The sequence below is a fragment of the Salvelinus alpinus genome, chromosome 23 (genome assembly GCF_045679555.1).
Source record: "Salvelinus alpinus chromosome 23, SLU_Salpinus.1, whole genome shotgun sequence".
Classification (NCBI taxonomy): Eukaryota; Metazoa; Chordata; class Actinopteri; order Salmoniformes; family Salmonidae; genus Salvelinus; species Salvelinus alpinus.
This window is the reverse complement of record NC_092108.1, coordinates 30,014,765-30,031,513: the sequence shown is the minus strand read 5'-3', so window position 1 is coordinate 30,031,513 and position 16,749 is coordinate 30,014,765. Positions and strand designations below refer to the sequence as shown.

The 16,749-nt window shown below is 40.8% G+C and overlaps 2 protein-coding genes and 1 pseudogene across 3 annotated transcripts; all 3 read left to right on the top strand.

The window, feature by feature from the left end:
* Window positions 1-234: 234 nt before the first annotated feature.
* LOC139550774 (THAP domain-containing protein 1 A-like) lies at window positions 235-2,729 on the top strand. 2 transcript variants are annotated; one of them, XM_071361912.1, is made up of 4 exons: window positions 235-677; window positions 901-1,054; window positions 1,267-1,442; window positions 1,673-2,729. In XM_071361912.1, the coding sequence occupies exons 1-4, from the start codon at window positions 528-530 to the stop codon at window positions 2,048-2,050; spliced, it is 858 nt and encodes a 285-aa protein (XP_071218013.1). In that variant the 5' UTR covers window positions 235-527; the 3' UTR covers window positions 2,051-2,729. The 2 variants fall into 2 exon arrangements, with proteins under 2 accessions (XP_071218013.1, XP_071218014.1); XM_071361913.1 differs by having other exon boundaries at window positions 393-677; window positions 1,270-1,442; window positions 1,673-2,577.
* Window positions 2,730-6,118: 3,389 nt separating this feature from the next.
* Window positions 6,119-9,581, top strand: LOC139550771 (selenoprotein Pb-like; annotated as a pseudogene).
* A 112-nt stretch (window positions 9,582-9,693) lies between these two features.
* Window positions 9,694-16,472, top strand: LOC139550770 (very long chain fatty acid elongase 4-like). The gene is made up of 8 exons (XM_071361904.1): window positions 9,694-9,913; window positions 10,611-10,677; window positions 10,809-10,996; window positions 11,189-11,269; window positions 11,384-11,440; window positions 11,634-11,748; window positions 12,462-12,589; window positions 14,434-16,472. Exons 1-8 carry the CDS (start codon window positions 9,845-9,847, stop codon window positions 14,599-14,601), a joined length of 873 nt encoding a protein of 290 aa, XP_071218005.1. The 5' UTR covers window positions 9,694-9,844; the 3' UTR covers window positions 14,602-16,472.
* Window positions 16,473-16,749: the final 277 nt, after the last annotated feature.

Genomic DNA, 16,749 nt, shown 5'->3' with positions numbered 1-16,749 from the left:
ACAAAATTTTCCAATTCAAAATGTAGAACATTCGTTTTTACCATCCTATAACCATCCTTTCAATATGGGGACGATGTTGACAAAATATATATTGTATATTTTGTTAGTCTGTATAAATCGAATTTTAATGAAGGATACTTTATAGTTCTCTTGAAGAAATATTTGAAACATGCAGTCATATGGGCAGCTCAAACCCGTGACGTTATCAAACAACCGTTGAGGGCAGGTGCGCCATTTTGGCTCAAACAAAGTCGGAAATTATTTACTTTGCAATTTCATATTATTTGGCATGCTAACATCGCTTAATACTTTTGTGAACCTTTGGGATGATAAAATATCTTACGTGAGCTCATGTTTCAACCATGTTCTATTTAGTTTTGTTTCCTATGAGAACAAGTGTAAAGTTCTGGTAGCCTTCGCTAGCTACAAGCTAGCTCTGTTGTTTGATTGGAATGCAAGTAACTGGGGCTATAGTTCGCTTGCTAGCTAGCTGCATTCAGCAGTTTTGACTTGTTAGCTCGATAGGTATGGGTGGGTGTTCCGCTCCAAATTGCTCAAACTCAACAACCACTGGGAAGCAACTATTTCGTTTTCCAAAAGAGCCTATACGCAAGAATAAATGGCTTGTAAACTGCCGGCGTAATTTTGTACCAACTCCACATTCCAGACTGTGCCAGGCAAGTTTATGGGTGACTAATGTTAACCTTACTGGCTAGCTAACGTTAGCTAGTTTGGTCCACCAGTCAACAATTCCCAACTCCAAATTAGAACAAAACATGTTGACATGTTTGTCTACACTTTGAATATAATAACTTAATTGATTTAGTGCAATATATAATGCACCAAGAGAAAATACATCGATATTTAGCCAGCTAATCCTACAGCTATGTCTTCTTGCAGGACCATTTTGAGCTGAGTCAGTTTGAAGAAATAGCCAGGTCGCCAGCAGGGGGAAAGAAGCTGAAACCAAACGCTATCCCCACTCTTTTCAGTGTGCAAAATCCACCTTATCCCATCACCCCACAGATAGTGCTACCTTTCAAACCAGAGCCAGGTAACTACTTTTTTCTTTATTTCTCAAAATCACATCTGTCAAAATAGATATTGACACATCAGATAGCCTACTATTGTTGAATACTAGTAGGCCTAATGCAAATGTTGGTCCAGTTGTGCTAACAATTTTTTTTTTTAACTGTTAGTTCCTGATTGTAACAGTGGATCAAGTGAATGATTCAGATGTGTTGTTAATGTTCTCTGTATACCTAGTAGAGAGAGATCTGAATGTGGGGGATCATGGCTATGCACGGCGGCAACCAACTCTGGGCATGGAGGAAGATGCTGATGAACTACACAAGGCAGAGGAACGTCCCTGCACCCATTGTCAACCTTACAAAACCCTGCTGGAACAAGAAATGCAACACACTGCCAGACTTCAGAAAGAGGTGTGTTGGTAGCTCCCTTTTCCCAACTAATTTCAGACTATTGCCTCATATTTCCTAAAACATCTTTCTCTAGTCAAATCTTTTCAGTGTAAATTATTATGTTATGTGAAATTATACAATGGACCCTTTACGCTTTCAGTCATTAGAATTTTCTCACAGAAGAAAAACATAACATTTTGTGAGAATCTTGGAAAAGATAACACCTCCTCAACATGTTAACTTGTGTGCAGGCTGAGGAAATGAAGAAGAGGATGTTCAAACTGGACAGAATAGAGAGGGGCCTCCAGACATTTTTGTATGAAGACCAGATCCGTGCCCTGACCCTGACCAAGCGTTCCCGGAGAGCTGTGTGGTCCCACGAGACAGTGCTGAAGGCTCGTAAAATCCGATGTGCAGTTGGTGCCAAGGGTTACGAATTCCTTCGGGAGTTAGGCTACCCTTTGCCCTCTTATAGAACTTTATGCAACCGCCTGGAGGAAAAAATCATGGTGACGACAGCCATGGGCTGTGATGAGCTTGCAGAGCTTGGTCTAGGAATCATATCTACATGTGACAGTCCAGAGGGAGATGGGGACAATGAGGAGGCTTTCATTGGAGTGATGTCATGACTCATGAAAGAGAGATTTTTGATCAATTTGTTTGAATATGTGTTTCATTTTGAAGAATGCAACGCAAAATGACAGGACAATATAACAAAGACTGACGACAGCTACTAGGCCTATGCGGTGAAGAAAATGTGGAAGCATATGCACAATGGGAGATGTTAGTGTTAAAGCGTTCTTGCTTCTGGACTTGGTTTCACTTAAGTGTTTTTTTAGAATGGTTTACTCATGCTAAAGAAGTTGGTGTTTATTTTGGGAATGAAACATAAGCTCCTTCAAAACAATAAAGAGCAGCAGTCATCTGCCTTAAAGCGGCAATCGGCAGAAGAAACAATAACAAAGCGGCCTCCTCACCCCTGGATCATTAAAAAGCTGAGAGATGGGGCTGGAGAAATTTAATCACTCTCAAATTCATAGACCTATGGATGCAAGGATTGACCATCCATGATATCAAAATTATAATTTTAACAATGTTTTGAGGTTATATAGTGTTTGTTACATTTTCTTTGTCTATAAACATTGGAGTAAAACAAGCATATTTATTTATTTTTTTTCACCTTTATTTAACCAGGTAGGCTAGTTGAGAACAAGTTCTCATTTGCAACTGCGACCTGGCCAAGATAAAGCATAGCAGTGTGAACAGACAACACAGAGTTACACATGGAGTAAACAATAAACAAGTCAATAACATGGTAGAAAAGAAAAAAAGAGAATCTATATACAATGTGTGCAAAAGGCATGAGGTAGGCAATAAATCGAATAATTACAATTTAGCAGATTAACACTGGAGTGATAAATCATCAGATGATCATGTGCAAGAAGAGATACTGGTGTGCAAATGAGCAGAAAAGTAAATAAATAAAAGCAGTATGGGGGGTGAGGTAGGTAAATTGGGTGGGTAGTTTACAGATGGACTATGTACAGCTGCAGCGATCGGTTAGCTATATATTTGGAGTTCTAATGGGGTACGACAGTTGAACTAAGTTCATAAGTTATATTCTTCAAGAATCAATGGGTACATATCATTAATTTCTAAGTCCAAAAATGGATGTAGCAACTGCTGATTGCTCCTTTAAGCTTTGAAGCTGCAATTTCAAATCACCTTTCTGTGCTCAATGTGAGGTCATAATTCAGAAGCTACGCTAAATCATTTGCTGTACACCTTTTTTCTTCAGCTGAGAATGTTTGACAAATGCAAAGGAAGAGCAGAATTTTAACCCCTGTTTGCAGAGTTTTTAGTTGTTCTTCATTGTCACTTATGTTAAGTGAACAAATTGGATGATTTGTTTGTATTTTGTAATGGGAATCTGTTTAGCTGCATTTGGAAACTGCAATGCAGTATGCAGCCTTTGGAGAACTGTGGTAGCTGCATTGTATACTGGCTGCTCCACCTGAACTTAGGCTGAATAACCTGAGGCTTATTTTGTTACAATCACTAATGGGATATTAGCCAGCAAGCAGAACCTCTGGGTGGGAGGAGGTTTGTTGAAAACACACTAAAGAGGCAGGAGAGTATACAGTACCCTGATCAAAACAATGGTACTGTAAAAGAATAAAGAAATCTATCAAGTAATGCTGGGAATTGCCAGGGACCTCATGATACAGTATTATCACAATACTTTTATTGCGATTCGATGTTTGGTATTTTATTAGGATCCCCTTAGCTGTTGCAGCAAAAACTCTTCCTGGGGTCAACACAAAACATGAAATGTGACATAATGCAGAACATTAATAGACAAAAAAAAAAAGGCATACGTAGCCTACATATCAATACATACACACAAACCCTCTAGGTCAAACAGGGTGGAGGTGTTGCTTTATCTGTGTTTTTTTTTTTATTTGCTGTTCATTTGAGCAATATGAGATGGAACGGAGCTCCATGCAGTAATGGCTCTATATAATACTGTACGCTTTCTTCAATTTATTCAAGATTTGGGCACTGTGAAAAGACCCCTGGTGGCATGTCTGGTGGGGTAAGTGTCTGTGTCAGAGCTGTGTGTAAGTTGACTGCAAACAATTTGGGATTTTTAACATATCGATGTTTCTTATAAAAAGAAGTGATGCAGTCAGTCTCCTCAACTCTTAGTCAAGTGTTCCAAACATATCGCTCATATGTCTTCTGCAAAGGGACAAGAAAGAGCCTTGAGAAAACAAGTTTTGATCAGTCATGGAAATAAAAGTGCTGAAAACAAATTGGCTCCCTATTTAAAAAGAAGATGGAGAACAAGCTATGAAGAAGAAATACTAGAGTTTTGGTGCAGGTACAGTCAACCAGCGTAAAATATAATATTGAGATATTGTCAAAATGATACATCGTCAAAAAAATATACCAATATGTAACTTGATTTTTTTTCTTTTACTCCCATCACTACTATCAAGTAGGCTGCCTATGTTTGTGGCTTTTGTTTTTTGTGATGTTGAAGTGTTCACTTTTATCAACAGTGTGAAACATTGTTTTGCAAAGGAGACCATACCTTACTCATAGCACTATAACTATAAAAATATAAACGCAACATGTAAAGTGTTGGTTCCATGTTTCATGAACTGAAATTAAAGATCCCAGAAATGTTCCATACGCACAAAAAGCTTCTTACTCTCAAATGTTGTGCACAAATTTGTTTAGATCTGTGTTATTGAGCATTTCTCATTTGCCCAGATAATCCATCCATCTGACATGTGTGACATCAAGAAGCTGATTAAAAAGCATGATCATTACACAGGTGCACCTTGTGCAGTTTTGTCACACAACGCCACAGATGTCTCAAGTTTTGAGCGAGCATCCAATTGGCATGTTGACTGCAGGAATGTCCACCAGAGCTGCTGCCAGAGAATTGAATGTTCATTTCTCTACCGTAAGCTGCCTCCAACGTCTTTTTAGAGAATTTGGCAGTACGTCCAACCGGCCTCACAACCGCAGATCACGTGTAACCACGCCAGCCCAGGATGCCACATCCGGCTTCTTCAACTGCGGGAACGTCTGAGACCAGCCACCCGGACAGCTGATGAAACTGAGTAGTTCTGTCTGTAATGAAGCCCTTTTGTGGGGTAAAACGCCTTCTGATTGGTTGGCTCCTAAGTGGGTGGGCCTATCCCCTTCCAGGCCCATCCATGGCTGAGCCCCTGTCCAGTTATGTGAAATCCATAGATTAGGGCCTAATGAATTTATTTAAATTGACTGATTTCCTTGTATGAACTGTAACTCAGTAACTGCATGTTGCATTGATATTTTTGTTCAGTATAGATACTATGAAACTGATTCTTGAAACAGCAACTATTCTGTTCACATATTTATTATATTTGGATTTGTATTCATATCTATAGCGCTCCTCTGGAATGTTGTGACCTTTGAAAAGCCATGCCCATCACCCTGTAGAATTACTTTTAGCCTGTACTGTACTTTGACCTAATCATTCAGGGTAGAAAGAGCATTGCTGTTTATGTGGTCAAAATCAACTGCAGTGTTTTTCCAAAATTCTGAGAGCCAAAAGAGGGGCAGAAAAGACGTTTCTGATTTTTGTTACTCCAAATATGAAAAGACCATTGGTGCTGAATTTATTTGGAGTTCTCAGAATCAGACATGCTACTTGTAGACGTGTTTGTATGTCACACATTTATTCTACTCCCACACAGTTGGACCCCTGACCCACTTCTTGGTAAACCTTGCTAAATTGTGATCAATGATTTCTCATTGTGGAGTATATATACAATCAGTTTGATAATGTTGTTTTTGAAGATTTACACAACCCTTTTTGTTCTATAGTTTTCCTGTTTTGGCATTATTTGTCAGCCATCACACACAGTATATGAGCATGGAATCAGCATGGAATCAGCATGGAATGAGCATGGAATTCAGTGCCTTGGATCTGGTGTCTATAACATTTATTAGAATACAATACCATTTGACCAATTTTCCTTACCATGAATTACATTATCCAAAATTGTAGCCTCATAGAGAAGAAAACATATCTGGAATTGACAGGTTAGTGTTGGGTTTCACAACCCTCTTACCCTAAAGTAAACACAGTGGCTTACTCTGTTTGTTTTGGGGGCAGTGCTTACCTGAGATAAGGGCTTAAAAACAGCAGCGTAACATTGTATTGCTTAGTTGTGTGAAGCAGAAGAGAGGCTCAACGAGGACAGAGGTCAGTCCAGGTATCATGCCATTCAGAAGTCCATATTTTGCATACTGTATGTAGCAGAGACTATGGCTATGTTCCTTGCTAGTGATACATACGAAGAGTTGTAATGACCATCACATCTGAAAATGAACTTCTGACATCGGCCTCTCTCTTGGAACTCTTTTTAGGTGATATTTGGATTACATGATGCAGAGTCTCTTGACTCTGTGGCTGTGTGCTGCTCTGCCAGTGCTCCTATGTGCATCGCCTCTGTTAGTAGAAGGGGACAATGATGCCTCCAAGATCTGCAAGCCTGCACCACACTGGGAGATCAAGGGCCATGGGGCACCCATGAAGGAGCTGCTGGGAAATGTAGTTGTTCTGGCTCTGCTGAAAGCCAGCTGACACTTCTGCCTCACACAGGCCTCCAAGTAAGAGAGAAGTCTTCCGAATCTGTCTTGCATAACATTACTGTAGACCTACTGCAACATACTGTTATTATACCACTGTGCAAAGATTTGGTATAGAAATCATATAGATGTAATAATAATGTATTTACAAACAAATGTATGTAAAGTTGTTGATGTAATGCTGCTGGTGATCCATTTCAGATTTATTGAGAGCAGCCTTCCCAAACAGTAGAGAGAAATTATCTGAATTATGAAAGAATGGGAAATTAGTAAATAACGCCATCTAGTGGCAATCAAGTGGCACCTCGTCATGACTGATCTGCCATTGTCCTGTTGCTGCTGAGTAGACTAGGAGGCCTGCGTGACAAGCTGCTCCGCAGCAACCTGACAGACGTGTCGTTCCTCATCGTGAACGAGAGGGAGGCCCAGTCCAGAGCCATGTACTGGGAGCTGAAGAGGAGGGCCCCCCCGGGCATCCCTGTCTACCAACAGGCCCCGTTACAGGACGACGTCTGGGAGGCCTTGGATGGAGACAAGGACGACTTCCTGGTATATGACAGGTAATAATGGAAGGTAACACTGCCGCTATTACCTCGCTTTCCAACCAAGGTGCAGAAATTGAGGCGCAAAAACCCTGATGAACCATGATAAGAGCCGAAATGCCTTGGCTTTACTTAAAGGTCCAATGCAGCTGTTTTTTTTCTCAATATCAAATGATTTCTGGGTAACAATTAAGTAGGCCTACCTAATGGTGATTGTTTTCAATTAAAATGTAAACTTTTTGAAAAAATAGCTTCTTATCAAAGATACATTTCTCCAGCAATAATTTTTCTAGGACTGTCTGGGAGTGGTCTTGAGTGGGGAGGGGGAAACTGAAAATGAACAGTTACTGGCAGAGGTTTGGAACTCTCTTTCTTATTGGTATATTAACTAATTTACAGACCAAAACACCATCCCACCAAAACATGCTGACATTTCAGTCTGTCTTTTTAAACAGCTCTTACACTAACAGGGCATTATCATCATTTTCACAATTTCACTCTTTTGGGTCTTAATTTAAATGGAGGATAGGCAGGCAATGGAACAGGGATTTTTCCAAATAAGAGGCACTTCCGGGTTGGATTTCCTCAGGTTTTCGCCTGCAAAATCAGTTCTGTTATACTCACAGACAATATTCTGACAGTTTTGAAAACTTTAGAGTGTTTTCTATCCTAATCTGTCAATTATATGCATATTCTAGCATCTGGGCCTGAGAAATAGGCCGTTTACATTGGGAACGTTATTTTTCCAAACATAAAAATTCTGCCTCCTAGCGTCAAGAAGTTAAACAATAAATAAGTCATTTTTTCAACTTCCACTGTCCTCCAAGAGTAACTGAATTACTTCTTCACTTCAATATGACAGATAAGAGCCATCAAAGAGGCCCAAAATACTGTCATGTTGTTTCTCAAAATGATACATCTCTCATGAATAAGGAATGGGCTTGTATTGATTGAAGGAAACCCGTCAGCCCTAATCTAAAGCTTATCACTGCTCTTTGACTTTAATGGTATGAAGTATCTATCAGGTTTTATTGAGACATTTTCTATCTACAGAGATCTTTAGAACTGGTGTGACACCTCATTCGTGTGGCCATGTAATGTATCTCTCTCCTATCCCCTCCTCTCTCTGACAGATGTGGGAGACTGACGTTCCACATAGTCCTACCCTACAGCTTCCTCCACTACCCCTACATAGAGGCAGCCGTCAGAGCCACCTACCACAAGGACATCTGTGGCAACTGCACCGTAAGTGAAAGCACAATTCTTAAGGGAACTGCAGACATTTCATTTCAGTTTGGCTTCTCAATTGAAAACACTACTGTCTGCAGAAGTGCTCCATAGAAATACAATTACTAAAACAGGAAAACACCACAGACTCTTCTCTTTCTAGTAATTCTCTATGATTCGGCTTTGTAGCGTAATAAAGGTTCTGATTAGTGAACCAAATAATAGAGATCTCTCTGCGGATCTCCTAGGTGTATTTTTAGCTTGTACCTATTTTGTTAACTTTAGTTTGTTCTACTCTTCTACAGGTGGACTCCAACACAACCTCCTCAGCTGGGTGGAACAGCACCCAGAGAAACGAGACACTGAGCAGTTCAGAGATGCGTGTTAACGAGACAGACAGCACAGTGGTTGATACAGTGAGGTCTATTGATGTCGATACCGTCAGCAACCCAGTTCCAAATTGATGGACGCCAGATGTCGTCTGAGGGGGGTGGTAACATGTCACACATACATCACCAGCATCATCAGTACCCCCACCACCAGCAGCATCATCAGCACCACCACAATCATGGGTCAGATGCAGATAAACAGGACTCCAATTAACATTGTCTGTGTCGTTTCTGAGATGAGTAATTGTTAATTAGCATGGTGGTGGCTTGTGTCAGTGACTTGACCGTCCGATAAATAGTTTTGTATGAATTAAATTTGATTTTGTCTGTACCTGTCAATTGTGTCTGATAAGGCAAACCTGTACAGTAAACTGGAATTATTTAGGCCCTTGAAATACAGTATGTCTTCCCTACATGTGGTCTGGTGACAGGTCCTGCTCTCCTCTGCAGTTTATGAAGTCTGCAGGTCAAACCTTACGGAGGTGTCTGTAGACAGATGCTGTGCTAAGGAAAGTTGGACTGACAGTCACCGAACCCATGCAGGGCAGTGTGCATGACTTCAGGGTATACTTGTCAACGTCTTGACTATATTTCCTATTCATTTTGCAACTAATTTCATGTATGTTTTCATGGAAAACAAGGACATTTCTAAGTGACCCCAAACTTTTGAAAGGTAGTGTATATATACATATATGATATATACATTCCGGACTCCGACATAAGATTTACGTTCCAGGTTGCTGGTTGTTCCATGGTTAGATACTGGTTATTCACAAGCAGGTAGCCTACGCCTACTATGTTCTATATAACTAATCTGAATTCACAATTAAACTTATGATTATGTTGTTGTATTAATGTAATCAAAATCATTTCAATATGTTGTGTTTCTATGTTATAAAGGGTGGGGCAGGGTAGATTTATTTTGCTTGTCTGGAGCAGTGGTGGGAAAAGTACACATAGATAGCCTAGGGCTCAGCTATAGGCTAAAATACCATGCACAGCAGGTGGATTACCTCATTGCCGCGGGGGGTGATGGTAAACGACAATTCAGCTCACTCATATCGCCATCAACACTCAGAGAGAATGCTGCGCTGGATGGCGGACAAATTCAACCATGGTTAGATGGTTTGCGACCATCAGATCTGCAATTTGTGCATTCCGGTCGATGAGTGCAGCCTACGAAGTAAGTTCTGTTAATCTCGCACCTGAAAATAGACAATTACAGCCTATTATAAATGACTTTCGTATGACAAAATCAGTTAGGCCTAGCCTAAATAGTTATTTTGTCATTCCTAAAAGGAATGTCCCTCTAGCCTAGACTGTAGTGGTATAACCAAGAGAAATACCTTCATAATTGTATCATCACCATTATTATCTATACCACTATTCATGCCAACACCTTGTTATTTCATAAAGAGCTATACACACTTCTGTGAGAGAGAAAAAATCAATAAAGTGTAACTCTTGTAGGCGACAGAGAGTTAAAATACAGAAGAGGTTATCCGAGGTTCAATATGCTGTGTCGTTGTGTCAGGGATTTTCTAAATCCTCCTGAAGCAAGAAGCTAAACCTACTTTAGCTTATCCAGCCGGCCGACTGATTTGAGTAGCCTATCAACAAAACGTCTCAGATACAGTATTTCTGTGCTTGTTTTGCAATTGTGACCCTTTTCATAATTTACCAATCTGACGTTAGGTGGCAGTACTGTCGCTTGCATAGACATCCTTCTGAAATCTGCTTATATGAGTTATAAAATGTAAACTTCTAGGAGCAAATAATTCACACCAACTATTTGGATAGCTTCATCAGAGTGAATATTTACTTTATATAATGTAAAGTGATAAAATGCATTTAACTCATCATATAATGCATTTTTGCAGCGTTTAGGGATGGCCACAACATGGCAGAAAATCCAACTGTTCTACCAAGGGGTGCTAGATAATGGAGGTAACTGTGCCCAGCTTCTAAAACCAGACATTGCTGACTGAAGTTACCAGTACAAGACCAACATATGTAAATCATTGCTTCACCTATCCATTTTCTTATCCTATAGTAATGCGGTCTCTGTGTGCTTTCAGACAAAAGAACTGACAGCTGGTTGCTGGTGTACTCACCTGTGCCAATCACTTGCATCTTCCTGTGCTACCTGCTCCTAATATGGGTGGGCCCCAAGCTGATGGCTCAGAGACAGCCAGTCAACCTCAAGCCTGTGCTCATCATTTACAACTTTGCTATGGTCTGCCTGTCTGCCTACATGTTCTATGAGGTATGGAAACTGGAAAGCATGGATAACGTGTAGCTATTTTACTCATATTGGATGTGCTTTGGATCTATTGTACACATTACAGTACCTATCTACATCCTTGTTATATAGTGTATGTGTAAATAAGTGATGATGAGTAGCTATTTCTCTACCTGTAAGCATATAGTATTTTAATGCATTTTACTCTCTCCTCAGTTCACAGCGTCATCCTGGTTGGCAAATTATAGTATATTATGTCAGCCTGTGGACTACAACACCAGCCCACTGGCAATGCGGGTAACTCATATCCACTGCAATGCTTTGCAATTGCCTTAATGTACATATACTGTATGTAAATGGTTTCTAATCTTAACCTACTGCTGAAATGTATCTTCTGTGTGTTCTGAACAGATGGCCACGGTCTGCTGGTGGTTCTTCTTCTCCAAAGTCATCGAGCTCAGTGACACTGTAAGTACACATCAGGGATTCTACTGTCCCAGGTTGAAGCAAGAACGGTGTGCTCTTATTACATCGCTTCTATCAAGACATCTTTAATGTGCTGTCTTCTGTCCATGTGACTGTAGCTAATTGTGTTTCTTGTCATATTCTTGTATATCTGTCATGTTTGATAAATAAATGAAATATGACACGTCTCTTCCAGCTTTTCTTCATCCTGAGGAAGAAGAACAGTCAGCTGACGTTCCTGCATGTCTACCACCACGGCACCATGATCTTCAACTGGTGGGCTGGGGTCAAATACGTGGCAGGAGGCCAGTGTAAGGGTTGTCACATTACTACAGCCGAGACGGTGATTCATTTACCCAGTGTTAGACCCAGACAGTTCTGTCCTATATGTAACAGTATGGCACTGCACAATCTATTTCTTGTGTCTGCTTCCTGCTCAGTCTTGGTTGAAATAATGATTAGGCTATTCATACAGGACTTGTTCTGTAGGAGACATACAGTACACACACCCACACATTGAAATGCACCTGACATTTCAATGAATCTGGAACACATGCCGTGATACCTACAGTGTCCTTGGAACTGTTCCATACCCCTGCTATTTGAAAAGGACATTTGCAGTGGTCAAAGCAGTGATCAAAATAGACCAGCTAGGAACAGAACGGCCAGGATTAAGACAAGTTTTTGGCACTAAGATGCTGTATAATTTGTTTAAAATGGCGGTGAGTTTGCAGAAAACAGCTGGCCAAGCATCTTAGTGCAGCATTTGCCCTCCTTTTGGTTTAAAGATAGTCAACACAGCCTGGCTATTTATTTTCACATTGCATGTACTAAGATGGGCAGATAGTTAGTTACGCCTTGAGATAAAATAAAGGATGAATCAAAACCTTGTCATTCAATTAAAGAACCCAACTTTAGAAACAAGTTATAAACAACTGACCTTGTAATAAATGAAGAACTGCTGTAAACTTATGACTGAATGAATCGCCCAATCTCTGTGTATTGTGTGTTCTCCTCCCTCCAGCCTTCCTTATAGGCCTTATCAACTCATTGGTGCACGTGGTGATGTATCTATACTATGGGCTGGCAGCGCTGGGGCCTCACATGCAGCAGTATCTGTGGTGGAAGCGCTACCTCACCTCCCTGCAGCTGGTGAGTAGAGTCGCCTTGATGCAGAGCCTCTGCTACAGTATGGCCTCCAAAATGGCGCCCATACAGTACATTCACTAGAGTCTAGATAATACAAATGTACATTTACTTTATATCCTGTAGGGGATTTTACCCTAAGAACCTCAAAGGGCTTTAAAACCCCTTTAATGTTAAGTCCCCTATATTACCGGTTCTGGGCCGGTTCTGACTGACATGTTGCTATACAAAGCACTATGTGAACTTCACAGGGTCCAGTTCCTTATATTGGCAGAAAGCCCCATCCGTCTGCTCTCCACTCTGTCAGTAGGCCTGGCTTGAAGTATACGTTTTCATACCCCACATTAGCATAGGGAGTGACATGTCACATTTTCTGGCTTATCCAGACAAATAATAGATTTGCTCTCCCTCTGAGCAACTGAGACGACATATTAAAGGGGAGAGTCTAGCGATTTCAGCTATCGTGGTTTCATCTCACTGTGATATTCTCAGCCGGATTTAGAACTCTCAACATGAAAACATTGTAAATAATTTCATTGAATTGAAACACGACCACTTTCTTTAGGTCATAGAGGGACAAAATCACTTTGTGTGTAAAGCTGAAGTTGTAACGAGTCTGCAGCAATTCGAATGGCGTTGCTCAGAGGAGGCTTGGCAGAAAATGCTCTGTCTTCAGTTACATGAAATGGGGCCACATTTGTACTGTCACTAAATACGATCATGTTTATTTTACAGTTAAAATAAATATTAAATCTCATAGTAAGTTGTTTCTAATTGTATTTATTTATTTAGAAAGAATTTCAGTCATTTCAAGAGCTATTCCACTTTTGTTGAACAGTCAAAAGTTTGGACAAATTAAAATATATTTTAGATTTTAGATTCTTCCAAGTAACCACCCTTTGCCTTGATGACAGCTTTGTACACTCTTGGCATTCTCTCAACCAGCTTCACCAGGAATTATTTTCCAACAGTCTTGAAGGAGTTCCCACATATGCTGAGCACTTGTTGGCTGCTTGATGGTTTTTGCGACTGACCTTCATGTCTTAAAATAATGATGGACTGTCGTTTCTCTTTGCTTATTTCATCTGTTCTTGCCATAACATGGACTTGGTATTTTACCAAATAGGGCTATCTTCTGTATACCACCCCTACCTTGTTACAACACAAATGATTGGGTCAAATGCATTAAGAAGGAAAGAAATTCCACAAATTAACTTTTAACAAGGCACACCTTTTAATTAAAATGCATTCCAGGTGACTACCTCATGAAGCTGGTTGAGAGAATGCCAAGAGTAAGTACACTTCAGCAATGTACAACTATGTTTAACCAGACCTTCCTAGAACTATGCAGCAATTAACTAGTTATTGTTTATTGCCATCTCATGAAAAATAATTACTTTTGGGTATGTCTATTTCGGCAGAAATCTACATTTTGCATTATCAGCTGGAATCCTTAATTGAAACAATAACAAAGCTGTCTTCCCACCTGTGTTTTGGTAAAACGTTGAGGGATGGGCCTGGAGAACAGGAACCACTCTCAAATTCAAAGCAAGAGCTATGTATGCAAAGACTGACGATCCATGATATCAACATGATAGTTTCAGCCATGTTTTGAGATCATCACTGACCTTATTAACCCTGAAGCCTTACTGTAAGACCCCCGCTAATAACTGTTGTGTGAAGACAATAGGATCATACTGCATGTACTGTATGAAGCTGCATCAGTGCTGAATACGTGAACTCTTTTTATGGGCTCTACAACTGTGTACTTTCAATGTCGTCACACTAGAAGCCCACAACTGAGCTTTCTTCTTATTGACACTGGTTATGTTGACCCTCTGTGACCCCAGCTCCAGTTCTTCATAGTGACCATCCACACCAGCTACAACCTGTTCACTGACTGCGACTTCCCAGACTCCATGAATGCTGTGGTGTTTGCCTACTCCCTCAGCCTCATCGTACTCTTCAGAAACTTCTACTATCAGAGCTACCTCACCAAGAAGAGCAAACAGACATGAGACACGGATGTAGAGGCAATTATTACTTATTTTATTAAATTGGTCATGTATGTTTTTTAAATATTTATTGACCCATCACGTTTAAGTAAAACAGGTCTCTATCCGCTGGACATAAGCTTCTGTTTGTTTCTGTTCCAGCCTCCCCTCCAACCATTAGAGTAGCACACACACACTCAGGGAGAGCTAGCCCTCTCCCATTCCCTCCCATCCCCCCTTAGGTCATTAGGGATGAAGTCCCAGCCACGCTCTGGCGACTCTGCCAAATTGAAATAAACCTGAGCAGGCCTCCTGCTCTTCACTCCACTTATTTATCTAATCTCTCTCTGTGACACTTCATTTGTCTTCGGAGTCATTGGCTGAGAGGTTAGCCAATCGCAAGTCAGCTGGCAGTCTAAAACCGCACCCTGTGCCCCTCCTACTCTCTCCCTCTCTGACTCTGTTCTGTGAGTCCCAATAACTCAACTAGGTGAACCGAACAAGTGTGCTCGCATACTCCCTTAGAAGACTTTTGCTTGAAAAGAAAAAAAAGTGGCAATAGTACTGTTTGTCCACCTTGAGATGCCGTAGCCAGTATACACTTCCTCAAATTAGTCAGAATTAATCTAAGATAACTCAAAAAATCTGTAATTCATTTAAAAGTTTTTCATTTAGAAGTCGCTAAGATGTTTGGTGCAGTATTTCTCAAGGGAACAATTTTTTTGCATGAAAACAAGTCGTCTATCGTTGTGAATGACAACAAACACTTGAAGAATCCCTACTGCTGACCAATGAGGCGTAGACTTCAGCTACCGAAATTCTGCTTGCCTCAATAATTTTTTTGTTCTTATGAACAGCCGAAAAACCTTTGCTAAAGAACAAAACGAACAAAAACGTCAAAATGTCTTTATAATATATGCACAAACTATTTCGGATGGAAAGCCTGCAGACGCCTTTAGCTGATCCTGTTTCCAGTGTCTATTTGAACCATTCAAGTGAGGATGACTTTGAGGGGGTTTCCATCTTATGTCACTACTTTATGACTTGTGAACAGTAAAGCCTAATTTCATTACTGAAACTGATAAGCCTGTTTCCCTTCCTTCTTTGAAAGTTCTTAAAGTCGAGTGACAATTAGTGTCTGTCCGTATAGTGTCACCAGTGACTGACTGTTCTAGTTTTCCATCCTGAGTGTGTAACTCTCGCTATTCATGGGTTCTGGAAAATGACGTAGCTTGTATTGCAGTGCATGTGCTCAGTCTGTTGTGTTGTGTTGAATTGCATGACAGCTGTCTTTTAAGAAAGCAGTTCAACAACAATCACTAAGAGTTCAGTCAAGCAGGCACTGTGACGTCTTTGTGACTCGTGTCATGACCAAGGACAGAGGGGCTTTGTGGCTCCATGTAAAGTAGCCGGTTTGAAATGTCTCTGGTACACTCTTAGCCAGCAGCATACCACCCTGCATCCCACTGCTGGCTTGCTTCTGAAACTAAGCAGGGTTGGTCCTGATTGGTCCCTAGATGGGAGACCAGATGCTGCTGGAAGTGGTGTTGGAGGGCAAGTAGGAGGCACTCTTTCCTCTGGACAAAAAATATCCCAATGCCCCAGGGCAGTGATTGGGGACATTGCCCTGTGTAGGGTGCCGTCTTTCGGCCTGGATGTTAATGTCACGCCCTGACCTCAGAGAGCCTTTTTATTCTCTATTTTGGTTAGGTCGGGGTGTGACTAGGGTGGGCATTCTAGTTTTGTTATTTCTATGTTGGCCTGGTATGGTATGGTTCCCAATCAGAGGCAGCTGTCTATCGTTGTCTCTGATTGGGGATCATATTTAGGCAGCCTTTTCCCACCTGTTTGTTGTGGGATCTTGTTTTTGTATAGTTGCTTTGAGCACTGCAATAATGCATGTTTGTTATATTCTTTGGTGTTTTGGTTGTAAGTTTCATTATTAAATATAATGTGGAACTCTATGCACGCTGCGCCTTGGTCCACTCATTTCAACAACCGTGACAGTTAAACGGGTGTCCTGACTCTCTGTGGTCACTAAAGATCCCATGGCACTTATCGTAAGAGTAGTGGTGTTAACCCCGGTGTCGTGGCTAAATTCCCAATCTGTCCCTCATACGGTCACCTAATCATCCCCAGTTTACAATTGGCTCATTCATCTCCCCTGTAACT

Bases quoted from the DNA above. Each gene is read 5' to 3' on its own strand.
- LOC139550774 (XM_071361912.1), top strand. From the start codon at position 528: ATGGGTGGGTGTTCCGCTCCAAATTGCTCAAACTCAACAACCACTGGG. The intron at 678-900 runs GCAAGTTTATGG...GTCTTCTTGCAG, and splicing joins CACATTCCAGACTGTGCCAG to GACCATTTTGAGCTGAGTCA. The intron at 1,443-1,672 runs GTGTGTTGGTAG...ACTTGTGTGCAG, and splicing joins CTGCCAGACTTCAGAAAGAG to GCTGAGGAAATGAAGAAGAG.
- LOC139550770 (XM_071361904.1), top strand. From the start codon at position 9,845: ATGGTTAGATGGTTTGCGACCATCAGATCTGCAATTTGTGCATTCCGG. The intron at 10,678-10,808 runs GTAACTGTGCCC...GTGTGCTTTCAG, and splicing joins AGGGGTGCTAGATAATGGAG to ACAAAAGAACTGACAGCTGG. The intron at 11,749-12,461 runs GTAAGGGTTGTC...TCCTCCCTCCAG, and splicing joins ATACGTGGCAGGAGGCCAGT to CCTTCCTTATAGGCCTTATC.